Source organism: Manis pentadactyla, chromosome 16, assembly GCF_030020395.1.
Source record: "Manis pentadactyla isolate mManPen7 chromosome 16, mManPen7.hap1, whole genome shotgun sequence".
Classification (NCBI taxonomy): domain Eukaryota; kingdom Metazoa; phylum Chordata; class Mammalia; order Pholidota; family Manidae; genus Manis; species Manis pentadactyla.
In genome coordinates, this window is record NC_080034.1 from 69,873,299 (window position 1) to 69,887,059 (window position 13,761).

The following is a 13,761-nucleotide window of genomic DNA, read 5'->3' on the forward strand; positions in this document are numbered from 1 at the left end:
TCTGAAGAATTTTTAAAAATTCGTAAAGTTTACCATGTTAGCTATTTTTAAGTGCATAGTTTAGTGGCATTAAGTACATTCACGTTGCTGTTCTACATCACCATATCCATCATCTTGATAGATCTCCTATCATCTTGCAGAACTGAAAATTCTGTCCCCATTAAGCACTATTCCCTATCTGCCCCCACCCCAGCCCTGCAACCACCCTTTTACTTTGTGAATCTGAGTACTTTTACCAGTGGAGTCATACGATATTTGACCTTTTGTATCTGGTTTATTTCACTGAGCATAATGCCCTCAAGGTTCATCCGTATTATGGAGCATGCCAGAATTTCCTTCATTTTTAAGGTGGAACAATACCTTCATCCCTGAAGGGACACTTGGGTAGCTTCCACCTTCTGGACTTGTACCGCTGCTGTGAACATGGGTATATAAATATGTTTGAGACCATTTTCAATTATTTTGGGTATATGCTCATAAGTGGAACTGCTGGATCACACAGTAACTTTATGTTTTATCTTTTGAGGGCCCTCCATACTATTTTCCACATCATCTGCACCATTTCACATTCCCACCAATAACTATACAGGGTTCCAATTTCTCCACACCCTCCCCAACACCTATTAATTTTTTTTTTTAATAATAGCCATTCTAATGGGTGTGAGGCAGTATACTTTTTTTTCTTTAAGCCTTGAATCCCCTCATTCTGGAAGCAAATGCACTTGAGCCCCTATTAGCAGCCTTCGGGAGGGCCTCTGCCCCACGCCCGGCCCCTGCCAGGGCCAGCGGAAGGGCAGGTAGAGCCGACTGGGACGTGTCCTTCGTGAACCACAGCTGGAACCCCGAAAGAAGACGACCTGTGCCAGACCTTGCAATCCCGGGACGGGAGCCCCACGGGCCACGGGGTCTACAGCCAGACCTGGTCGATGCGGGGAGCCTTCGCATCAGGGGCTGGACCCTGACTGAGAGCTCGGCGCATGCGTGTTCGCGGTCGGCACAGCCGGCAGAACCCCGCGCGTGCGCGCTGCTGAGGTGCGCGAGCAGGGACCATGGAGGCGGCTGTGAGTAGCCGGGGCGCACGGGTCCTGCGGCTCGCTTTCTCGGCGCGGAAGCCTGGCATCCACGGCCCTGGGACTGGGCCCGCGGCCACGTTCGGGTAATGACGGCCGCCCTCTCCGGGAGCACCCCATTCCTATCCGCGCGCTGTGGGGCGGTGGGACGGGACGCCGAGCGCGGTCTGGCCTCCTCCCGCCCTCTGGGCTGGTACCCCCAGCCTCTCAGGGCGCCTGCGCTGCTCTGTGAGCCTGGAGCCTCGCAGGATTTGGGCGGTCGAGTGCAGCCCCTTCATTAAGCGGGTGCAGGGGACACAGGGAGGTAACGTGATTTGTTTAGGCACAGACACACGCAGGACAGAGATTAGAACCTCCAAGCCCCTTATTCTCAGACCGTCCAGTCTCATCACACCTTCAGGGCGCTAATATCTGACGCTTAAATAAGAAACCAATCTGAGAATGTCTGCGACCTATTAGCAATCAGTCACAGGTGCCAAGTCCCCGAGTCTTCTCTTTGTTTGCTTATCTTGAACTTGAAGGTGCAGAATCACCCTGGAACCTGGGAAAACTCAACAATGTCAGTGTCTGCAGCTATATAAATCAACATTGAAAAATGACGGTTTATCCAGTTTCTTATTTGCAGGAGATTGAAATAAGGTTACTATGATTGTCCCAGTATCGAAGTTAAGATAGATTATTTAATGGTTGCAGGAATTGTCCATCCAAAGATTTCCAAAAGTCAAATGATAGTAGTATGCTGAAATAGTATATATTTGAATATCCGTATTTAAGCCAAACTGACACTGTAGGTAACAGGACTTTCCATGGCTATACTACTTAGAGTGTTGTGCATAAAGGACTGTTACAGTAGAAGAGTCTCTTGGAGAAGAGATTTAGCAGTGCAAATCATTCTAATACATCTCCGAAAAACAGGTTTCTCTGAATTTTGAACTGCCATTTTATAAATGTGACTGCAAGTTGATATGGCATGTGATCAGGGAAAGCAAGCAGTGGTATTTTGTTAATCCTGAGATGAGGCTACAGCCCAATGTAAATAGAACATTCCTGAAAAAAACCTTTGCTTCAGAACAGCCAGTGCCCAACCTCTAATTGAGTTGTTCCAAAAACTTGTTTGTAAGGCTGTTGTTTGGAACTCTGACTCTTCTAATTTTGTGATCTGTAAAGTGGTTAGTTCCAGAACCAGGTCAAAAAGAGCCTTTTCTAACTGCAATTGTAATGTCCAGTTACAATATTAATAATTTATAGAACCTACCAGCCTGGATGATCTTGGAAGCTGAGGGAAGCCCAGATCAGGGCTGGTGTCCCAGGGTTGGCTCCACAGTCCTGGAGCAATGCAGACGGTGGGAGTCAGCAACCCAGTGAGAAAACCCACTGTCTGGGACACTAAGAAAGATAGTGGGTGGGGGGGACTCTTCTCATTGTATTTCACATTCTCAATGCAGAAAGTGATCTTTACAAGCAAGTCCTTAACGTTGCAAGGAAGGGAGCCCCTCAAAAATCTTTAGGGCATGAGGTAAAGGTACATGTTGTCACTAATGGCAGCCATGCAAATGCTCCTCTCTTTTTGGGAGCTACCTCATTCCTGTGTGGCAAACCCAGGAAGTCAGCTGTGTGCTTCAAACTCTTCTCTCCTCAATTGTAACCTACTTCCCCGTGGGTGTGCAGAGTGAATCTTTGTGTCTTTATCATCTCTCCCACAAGGTTATGAGCAAAGCAAATATATCAGTAAACATTTGTGGAAATGAATCCTTACAAGAAGAGTATTATTTGTTTTATCTTGATCCCAGAGCCATCTTAGCAATAAAGATGAATTACGCAAAAAAATAGGACATTAGTGAAAAGTAACTTGGTGTCAATTTGATACTACTATTGCTCAGTGGCTTTATCATTATTGCTCCTCTGGTATTTCTGTAGGTAATGAGCTTATAGTTAATGTGAGGCTTTATTACCTTGACACAGAAATTGTGTTAAGATTTATGTACCTGTATTTAACGCTTGTTTCTGTGCCCTTCCTCATTTGAAAGTGGTGGATGAGATGAAACCAAAAGAGAAACTAAACCTCATTTTTTTTTCAAAGCTGCTGCATTTCAATAATGATTTTGACTAAGGGCTGATACAGGAGTAGAGAATATGAAAAAGGAAAAGGGAGGCAGTGGTTGATATAAGTTCATTAGCATCCTGTTGGGAGAAGAGGAGTGGCTCCTTCCAGCAGATTCCAGCATCCGTAAAGTTCCTTCTGCATGTCACCCAGATACCTGGGAAGTTGGGGAGGATCTTTGGGCAGGGGCGTTGTATGTGCTCTGTATATTCCTGCTTAGTCATTCTGGAGCTTCTGCAAGAGCAGCAGAGGACAGGTTCATCAGAGCGGAATGCCCAGAATGGTACATGCATCATTCAGTCAGAACGGGCACTGGCAGTAGCCCTGGCCTGAGGCATTCTCCTCTGCCGGGCATGTCCAGTTAGATGCTGCGGCGTGGGAGATCTTGGGCCAAGGAGGGTCAGAGGCACAGGAGGGGCTCTTGAGATGGGAGCTGTGGACCTGGCTCATATTATTTAACAGTCAACATAGAAATACTTCAACATCTTAAAAACCAGTTTGGTCATATTAGTGCAGACAGGTATTCCTGACAAGAGCCTTTCTGCAGCTGGCTGGGACCACGAGAAGCTGTATGCTTAGAGGACTGCCAGGGATCAAGGCCTTCCCTGTGCACCTCTGAGACCAACCTCATCCTTGGGAATGCGGCTAAGGCAGTTGAAAGTCCAGGTAGCTCATCTAGACCCGCTAAGGTGCAGGCGAATGGCCCCGGGGTCTGGGATGCTGATGCTCCCCATTTCATTACATCGTGTGGAGCTTCTGCGTCAGCCTGCGCTGGCACCGCTGGCTTCCAGCTCACCTGGCAAGTGCCCAGGGGCCTGTATGGCCATTGATTCCATAAGCATCTCGATGTTTTTGTAGAGTTAGCCTGGTCTGGTGCTTTAGGATGTTCAAACATGAAGACAGTCCAGAGCTGTAGGTTAATAGGGAAGATACAAATCCCTGTCCCTTTTCAGGTTTGGAAAACCTAAGTACTAAGCAACATCATCCAAGCAGCCTGAGGAGGGTCCTAAAGCTGATTCACATATATAATAGGGCAGTTGCACATACTGCATTTGTACTGCTAAGTAATTTTCCTTTGGGGGTGGGATTTTTCTCTTCCAGCACCTCAGTAACCAATGCCAAAGTGTCTGTGAATGGGGTCCACCTGCATTATCAGCAGACTGGAGAGGGAGAGCATGCCGTCCTGCTGCTTCCTGGAATGTTGGGTCTGTAGGGTCTCCATGGAATGCTCTTGCATGCTGTGTAGTCTGTGATGCATTCACAATAGCAGATGCCAAATTTTTAGTATTGATTTTAGTGCTTTGCTGAAATGTTTTACGTAATGTTTGCTACAGTCAAATTTAGGTGATTTAGAAAGATAACATTCTATGTATGTATGTATTTATTTATTTATTTATATACCCAGTTTTTTCCATGCCAGTATAACATGTAGTTGCCTACAATTTGGCAGGGATTATGGTAATGTGGGAATGACAGGAGTCAAGGAAAGGGGTATGGGAAGAAGGGGGAGATGAAGGAAGAAGATGAGCCAGTGACCAGCCATCCCGGTTTGCTTGGAATTAGGGGGTGCCAGGGTGCCAGGATGCCAGACTTTCAGTGCTAGAAGATAGATTGATCACCCTGTTGTGGTTGATGGTATATGCAATTAAAATAATAGCTAGGAACAAAATTTAGTTTAAAGCCTCTTTGAAAAATCAGGATTAAATTAGCGTGAATGGCATATAGTAAAGCCACCTGGATCTCGGTCTCATGTTACAGATAAGTTTTGACATGTAGAAAGTTCAAGGGGAACATTTCCAGTTATCCCAGGACGTCTCAAATATAAAGGTTTTAGTATTGTTTTATTCTTAATTTAGTTAAATAATCCCAATGTATACTTATTTCCTTAAGATGTTCTTTTTTCTCCTTAAAGTAAAATGCTAAAATTCCAATTACTTGATGGTTCCACTGATTGAGCTTCATCTGACTGTGGTGCCATGGTAGCAACTAAAGCATCTTTGTCTAGATAATATTTAGTATCTTTTTTTCCCACAAGCTATTATAGTAAAGGAGGATATTTACTCCAATGGCTAGTGTACAGCTAAAGTTATTTGTAAAAGCAATGGATAGTTTACCAGCTCTGATTTTTCCATTATTTCAGAATTGCTATTGTTATCCAGGCATAAAATACTTGTGACAATTTTTGTTTATGTAAAACATTAACCTGATTTAAAAATCAAACAGTGAGACTCTTTCCCTCAACCCCCTGCCCTCCAACACCTGGTTCTCCTCCCCACAGGCAACCAGTGTTGGTGTCTTTCCTTCTCAGGTGTCATGTTCTGGTTACTATTCCTTAAAATAATTTCTTAAGATTTTAGAATTCTTGGCACTGGTCTTCAAATGTGTATCTGTGTGCCAGAGAGCAAGTGCTTTATTATTTCCTAAGTTGGTCTTGAGTTAGAGTCCCCACTTTTCCCTCCTCATCTCCTGCCCCTCCTTTGGGGTAGTTCCCATGTGGAAGCCCCTCCAATTCAGGGTCCATCGGAGAAGTTTTGTGTGTCAGAGTGGCAGACGTGAACTTGAGATCCACTCATGTTTTTGGTGTGGGTTTTCTGAAAGAATTACCTGATGTTGAGAAAGGTATATCTTGTCAGGAAGACTGCTGGTCCTTGATAATGTTAAATGATCCTGTACCATCTTGGAACACATTTCCTAATATAGACAGTTTATCAAGCAAGATGTTTAGTATCCATTTCTGGCTTAAGCTACAAGCCCTTAGAAACCAAGCTGACTTTAAAAGTAAAATGCTAATTTGTTCCTGTACTGGGCTAATTGAGAGTCCAGCCTTCCATGCCACATACAGTAGACATGTGCCCACAGTGGCCATGACCTTGTGGGGGGACTGCTGCCCATCAAGTCCACCACAGGCTCAGGAACACAGTTCTACTTAACATACGCTATTTCATACTGTTTTCATTAAACAAGCTAATCTAATTACCTATTACCACACCCTGCCCTCCTCATCTCAGTGTTTTAGTTAAGTTGGCTAGTGTCTAGTTATAAGCAGAAAATCTTCAGGGCTCCTCACATTCGCATAATAAAGAAACACCTGTGTTTTATAATTCTACTTTGAATAACTTAGACCAACTTGCATAAGTTTGTCTGCAAATATTGTTGGGATCTCTCTCATTTGTAACAGCCATTATGAAAAAAGAAAGAAAAAAATGTCCCAGAGGCATACTGTATTAGTAAGTCCATTGCTACACATTTTTATGAATTCCTTTTTTTTTTTGAAAGGAAGATTAAGCAGAGGTGCTTAAATTTAAGTAAAGTAACGCCGGACCAATCAGGGCCTCTGTTGTCCTTCTCAAATTAGCCACTAGGGGGAGGTGAGAGGCAGGTCTGAACACCAGGAAAGAAGTCCATCTCAGGGTAAATGGATTCCGTCATTGCAAGGCTACTTTGCTGATTTTGAGTAGAAACTAGTTATAGCTGACTCTGAACAACATGTATTTGAACTGTGTGGGTCCACATAAACATGAATTTTCTTCAATAAATATATTGGAAAAATTTTTGGAGATTTATGACAAGTTGAAAAAACATTTTCTTTTCTCTAGTTCGCTTTATTGTAAGAGTATAGTACGTAATACATACGACATACAAAATATGTGCTAATCGATTATGTTATCAGTAAGGCTTTCAATTAATAGTAGGCTATTAAAAGTTAAGTTTGGGAGAATCAAAGGTTATACATGGATTTTTGACTGTATGGGTGTGGCATCCCTAACCCTGCATTATTCCAAGATCAGTTGTACTTTGTTTTAAAATTGTAGCTGTTTCTGTTTTTATTGAGTGTGTTTGAAACAATGAAAGTATTCACCTGAGGGTAATGAAGCAACTGTTTTTAGGAAGTGGAGAGACTGATTTTGGACCCCAGATTAAGAACCTAAATAAGAAGCTCTTCACAGTGGTTGCCTGGGATCCGCGAGGATATGGACATTCCAGACCCCCTGATCGCGATTTCCCAGTGGACTTTTTTGAAAGGGATGCAAAAGATGCTATTGATTTGATGAAGGTGGGTCTCTTAGGGAACCTGTCTTCATATATATTGGTTTTATTTTTTATTTCTATAAGGGCATGTTTCCTATAGAAAATTCAAAGAGTTCAAATAGGTATAAAGAAGAAAGCGGAAATATCCCACTGTCCAACTATTTAGAGAGACTGCTACCAAGACTTTGTAGCTCTTTCTGGCCAATCTTATTTCTATTGATGGTATCATACTATACCCAATGTTTTTCCAACTTCTATACTCTTTGACCAATTTGTCAAGGAGATACTTGCATGAAATAAATATGTTTCCATAAGTCTTATAAAAGGCTATTCCATTGTATGATACAATGGAATACATTGTATCTGTGCCTTATTTCATCTATCTTCTAATGGTAGATAAATAAAATTTTTGAGTTGCTTTTTGGTTTTTTTTGTTGTTTTTGCAATTATAAACAGCAGTGCACTGGAGATTATGTTGCCCGTGGACATTGTGGTACTCTTATTTTGTTGTAACAGTGCTGATGTGGACATCCTGGACCTATTTCCTAGTGTACATGTACAAGAGTGCCATATTTAGGTGATTGATGACTTGCTGGGCTACAAAAGATGCAAATGTTCACTTTATAAGATAGTGCCAAATTTTTATCCATAGTAGTGATACCAACTTATAATCTCATCGGTACATATCTTGGACTGGTATTTATTATTTATTTTTCCAAATTCTATTTTTACTTCTAGGCAGCATCTCTCAGATATAATCCTTGTTTATTTTCCTTGTTCAACACCAACATTTTCAGAGCTGGTCAATTCACCCCAGGGCTAACATACCCTCCCACAACACCATTCCCTTTCAGCCTGCTGCTAGCCTGTTCTTCCCATGGTTGCAGTCAGTGGCTTTACCAGATGCAGTGACTTCATTTCCTCACAGACAATCTCAAGTTTCCCTCTCTGGTCTGCATGACTGTTGTCAAAGTCTTTACTCAGGCATGTATTGTGTACCTGATGTCCTGCCCAAGTACAGCTGATCTCTGTTACTTTCAGTTCCTTGAGATTTTATCCAACCAGAGGAAGTAGTTCCTTTCTTATTCAAAACAATATGATGTACTTAGGCTTTTATGACAATTTTATTTACACCAAAGCTAATTGAGAAAAAATATTTTCTCATCAATTGGTGGGCCCTAAGATTTTTCCTTAATTGCCGACTGGTATGCCAAACCCTGTAGCTTAACTCTGATCCCATGGTATTGATTGTGACAATTATTGATTATCAGTTCTTTTAGCAGAGGAGCCATAACCTGTGCTGTGAACTTGATTGTACTTGTCACAGACACTGAAGTTCAAGAAGGTCTCTTTGCTGGGGTGGAGTGATGGTGGTATAACAGCACTCATTGCAGCTGCAAAATACCCGTCTTACATCAGCAAGATGGTGATTTGGGGAGCCAATGCCTATGTGACTGACGAAGATGAAAAGATCTATCAAGGTGGGCTCCACCCTGGAGGTGTCGTGACAAGTAGCACCCTTCTTGCCCTTCTATGTCTTGTTTTCATAGGTATTAACAAGTCATATCTCACCTGCTTCCAGCACTCAGGTCTAACGTGGGAAGAATAATGAGTCCTCAGAAAGTAATGCAACTTAACCAGTCTGTGTTTTAAAGCTTTCTATTTCCAGTAGTAACACTTTTCTGACTCAGGAAAAGGCTGTGAAAAATCACTGTTTACATTTCCTACTGCTGATGGTGAACTCCAAGGAAGGAGGGGGTGGATGTGAGGTGTCATTCATAACCTCATGTAAAATACTGTGTGTGTAAAAGGGAACATTAGGTTCAAATATTAAACCTTACATTTTGATAAGGAAATTTTGTGCTATTCATATTTTTAAAGATTGTCCTTCAAGCTTATCTTTGAGGATTTTAGAGGTGTGAGAAAAGGAGCCACTAAACTGTAGCCTCTAGGCCAAATCCATCCCTCAACCTGTGTCTGTACAGCCGTGCACTGACGGAGGGGACCAGCACTGTGAGTTCTAGAGACCAAATGGCGGTGCCCCCTCGATCCCAGTGAGGGGCTGGCTGGTGGCCACCTACATGTTGACGACCTTTGATAATTACCAGGCATGCAGTCATTGGAATTTCAGTCGGCAACTAGAAAGTTGCTTAGCCTCCAGCAAGGTGACCAAATTGAGGCCATCAGGTTCTCAGGAGGAGAGAAGGGCACATCAGGTTCTGGGGGGCCCTGGAGCAAAAAACAAAATGGACCTGGGCTACCCTGTCAGCCAGGCTCTCCAGGAACTCCTCTTCAGACCGGTAGCTTTTTGTCCTGAGCATGTTTTTCTTGGATCCCACATGGCCAACCACAGGAGTTAAGGCCAGGAAGGGGAGAAGTTACCTTTAATTTACGTAATAACTTTGTTTTTGCCTCTTGGCTTGCGGAGCCTAAAATCTTTACTCTCTGGCCCTTCACAGAAAAAGTGCACAGACCCATGCACTAGAAAATCACAAGTCTAGGGTTTTGTTTTGTTTTTTTAGCTATTCTGCAATTCACATGACTTAAGTAACCTACTTACTGGTAATATTCTATTGTAGAATCTTCGTTCTTTGCAGTCTGTTTGGCAAAGAACTGTGAGACTCTGTCATGATAAGCCTGATGTAGTTACCAAGTCCTCATCGGTACTCCTGCCTGTCCTGAGTGTATCCCTGCCTGGTTCAGGGAAAAGCGTTTGCCTTGTGCACGGTCAGCATCTCACTGTGTGCTGGTTCCTCCCTTTCTGCTGCACAGGACATGATGACTAGCTCGCCTGTCCTGCACCCCTCAGCCCTTAAAGATGGGCATGATTCCTCCTCCGGGAAGCCACTCCTCTCCTCAGTAGTTACTGCTGCACCATTCATGGTCCTCACACCTTCTGAGGTTATCTGCACGCTGCTCCTGTGCACCCTCCTAGTGCAGTCCTGCCCATCTCTCATGACGGCCCATTCGGGTCTGCTCCAGAAGCTGTTCTCACTGTGCTGTGATAGGCTCTCTGGGGTCAGAACCTGTTGGTTCTCATACAGTTGCTGGCAATATTCCCAGTTACTCTCTAAAAGTTTGTAGGATCCATAGTGATCGTCCCTTTTCTCCCTGAAATTGGCCATTTGTGTCACCTGTCCTCTCATCCTGGCTAGCCAAACTAGAGGATTATCAATTCCATTGATCTTTTCAAAGAACTACCTTTTGGTTTCATTGATTTCTTTATATTTTCTGTTTTCAATTTCATTGTTTCTGCTCTTACCTTTATTGTTTTCTTCCTTGTGCTTGCTTTGGGTTTTAATTTGCTTTCCCCCACCCAAGTCTCTTAAAAATAAAAGGTTAGATTGCTGATTTAGACCTTTCTTCTTTTCCAATATAAGCATTTGGTGCTTTAAATTTCCCTCTAAGCACGTTATTGGCTTCATCCTGCAAATTTTGAAATGTATTTTCATTCAGTTGAAAATATTTTCTAATATCCTTTCAGAATTCCTCTTTGACCTGTAGTTACTTAGAAGTATTTAATTTCCAAATATTTGGGATTTCCCAGATGCCTTTCTATTACTGGTTTCTAGTTTAATTCCATAGCATTCTGAAAACATATTTTGTGTGTTTTCAGGTCTTTGAAACTTGTTTTATGTTGCAGATTATGGTCTATCTTGGTAAATGTTCCATGTGCACTTGAAAAGAATGTGTATAATGCTGCTGCTGGGTGGAGTCTATAAAGGTTGGTTAGATGAAACTGGCTTGGCTGGCTGGTAGGGCTGCTCATGTCTTCTGTATCCTTTCTGATCTTTGTCTTCTTGCTCTCTCCCTGAGAGAGAAATGGTACAGTCCCCATGTATAATTAGAGATTTGTCTCTTTTCTTTTTCGGTGTTTGCTTTGTGTATTTTAGAGCACCAAATCTGGGAAGTTTGTAGCAATTCCATCAGATATTTTTTCTGTGCCTGTGTCTTTCTCTTCTTCTGGGGCTCAACAGCATACATGTTACAATGTCTGCCTGAAAGTGTTTGCCCGATGATCCCAGTATCTGGGTCACCTTGGGATAGGCATTGGTTGATTGTCTTTTCCCTTGAAAATTGGTCAGATTTTCCTGGTTTTCAGTTGTTGGGTTTTTCATCTGTTTGTTTTGTATATTGATTAATTTGGGACTGTTTTGTTGTATTATGTTTTGAGACTTTGTATCCCGTTAAAATTCTCTGAAGAAGGTAGTTTTTGTTCCTGTTCTTTCCTTGGCATGCACTCAGCCTAGTTAGATTCATGCTGCAGAATCTGTTCATGCTTCTGTGAGCACTGGTTCTCCAAGCCTCTGGCATGCTTTGTGCTGCTTCTCGGTGTCCGCCCCCTGCGTGCCCCCCTCAGGGGCTGTGCTAGGATTTAGGTGGTAGTTTATTTTGTAGTTCAGTTCTTGGAGCCTGTGCAGTATGCTTCTCTGTGTCTTCCCCATACATGCAGAGCACAATGGTGATCCCACGACTTGTATCAGTTCACGTACAGAATTAGGGGGTCCCTTTCTAAGTTCCTATGGCCAGAAAAACAGGTTCCTCACAAAGACAGGGGTTTGAGTGCCCCTCCATGGTTGTGCATTCTGTGCAACTGGAGCCATCTTTAGGGCAGTGTGCAAGAGAAAAGAAAGACATAATAATGGGGATGTTGCCCACAGTGTTTGGCTACCAGGGACCCTTTTTTGGTGCCTCTGGTCATAGAGCTAGCCTTCTCTCAGGGCTAGCCCCAGGGCAGTGCATTTATACAGCTTGGGCCAGGCTGGCCAGAGAGAGAACAAAAGGAAAAACACAGTTCTTCACTCAGGGGGCATCTGGGTCCGGTTCTCTGGCTAACTCTAGGGGCTTCTCCTGAAGTTTCTGCTTCAGGGCCCTGATGCAGTGATTCTCCTCAGCAGCCTCCATGGCCCTACCTTTGTGGGGGCGCCAGAGTCTCAAACCTGGAGGGTGCTTCTCCTTTTCTAACCCAGAACACTGCCCGCGCATCCACTGGGGCCCCTTTTCCCAGGCAGTGCCCTCTGTCCACAGCTTTGCCCCAGTCACCAGAGTGTGAGCTGGCTGGGTGTGGTGACTCCGACCTCCCTTCTTTATGGGAACAATAGATGCACACTCCTCTTCAGTTTAGGTCTGACATGACCCTCCTCCCTCCCAGCTGTCACTCCCACTCCTCATGTCCCAGTCCCTCCTACATGTGTGCCCAGGTGGTGTCCAGCCCGCCAGCTCAGTGAACACAGGGCCTCTGTGCTACCCAGCCCATGTGACTGTTCCTCGGTCATTCCAGCATTTGGACACACACATGATGTGTTCAATACTGATCACAACCCTCCTCTTGAAGCTTCCTCTGTCCTGAAGTTCTTGCCGCTGTGTTCTGAACTGCCCTTCCCATGGCTGGTTGTTTTCTGCTCTGACCTACCCACTCCTCTGTGGGCCTTGGGCATTGGGCATTGAGTTCCTCCAGACACCGGCCTTACCACTGTGCTCCTCATCTGGCCTTCACACCCAAGCAGCTTTCCTCAACCCTGGGCTTCGTCTCAATCCCAAATCCCAGTGTAGCTCCCGGGGCAAGGGTGTTCCCGGCCCAGGTGAATCCCCTGTGAACCTGGTAAAACTGAAATATGTCAAGGGAAAGGGTAGGTTGGGAAGAAACTTTTTATTGCTCACAGCTTGCTCAAATTTGCTGGCCAGGCTCAGGACCATCCGTTTTCTCCGGCTGCAGCTCCCACTCTGCAGCCATGCATGATTTTTACTTGCCACCTGCCCCTCCTGGGAGGAACGCCATCAGCAGGTCCTTGGTGACTGGCAAACACCAGACCAATTATGTACCCCAAACGGAGGGGAGGAGAGAATGGCTGTGTTTTCTCCATCCCCTGCCCCAGAGGCTGTGAGAGGCCGCAGCAGCACACCCCTATTGATACGTAAGTGGACTAAGGCCAAGTGGGAGATCCTGGAAATTCTGCCATTTGTGCCACACCCAAATTCAGTGTTTTATCAATTTTCTAGTCTGGCTGCTCCACATGTACCTTATAGTCAGTGTGTCTAAAATCAAATTTATAATCTAGACCTATTCTTCCTGCTAATTTCTTTTCTTGGTAAATGCTACCCAGTGGAATATATTATTTGTCCCACAAAATGTTTTTACTTTATATTTATTGAATGCTTGCTATGAGTTGCCATCAAGGGACTATTATTCAGCCTATTTTTTAGATGATGAAACTGGGTCCCAAAGAAGTGAAGAAACGAGCCAGGGTGACTCAGCTGGGCAGACGGGCGTCATGCCTGCCCCCGAAGCTCAGTGTTTAACCTATAGGCTGAGTCACAAGCCCACTGTGTTTTCCCCTTTGGTCTCTCTGGAAGCCCCCCTCCCTTCCCCATTCCTCCTGCCCAGCTCCAGGCCCTTCAGTCCCCCTGCAGATGGATTCCACACCTTTCAAGCTAGGCCCTTCCATCCCCTGCCACCTCCTCCAGTCTGTACTCCACATTGCTCTGACAGGAGTTTGGTAAAATGTATCTTTTCTCTTATTTTAGAAGTCCTTCAGACAAGGTCTCCCATCGCTTTCTGGA

The 13,761-nt window shown here is 44.1% G+C and overlaps 1 protein-coding gene across 2 annotated transcripts in view; it reads left to right on the plus strand.

Moving 5' to 3' along the window:
* Positions 1 to 1,008: 1,008 nt before the first annotated feature.
* BPHL (biphenyl hydrolase like) overlaps positions 1,009 to 13,761 on the plus strand; it is a 33,482-nt gene continuing 20,729 nt past the window's right edge. For both annotated transcript variants that reach the window (XM_036888773.2, XM_057494159.1), the window contains exons 1-4: positions 1,009 to 1,156; positions 4,273 to 4,376; positions 7,059 to 7,225; positions 8,528 to 8,681. In XM_036888773.2, coding sequence (XP_036744668.1) covers positions 1,050 to 1,156; positions 4,273 to 4,376; positions 7,059 to 7,225; positions 8,528 to 8,681 — 532 coding nt within the window. In that variant the 5' untranslated portion in view covers positions 1,009 to 1,049. The remainder of the gene's footprint in view (positions 1,157 to 4,272; positions 4,377 to 7,058; positions 7,226 to 8,527; positions 8,682 to 13,761) is intronic.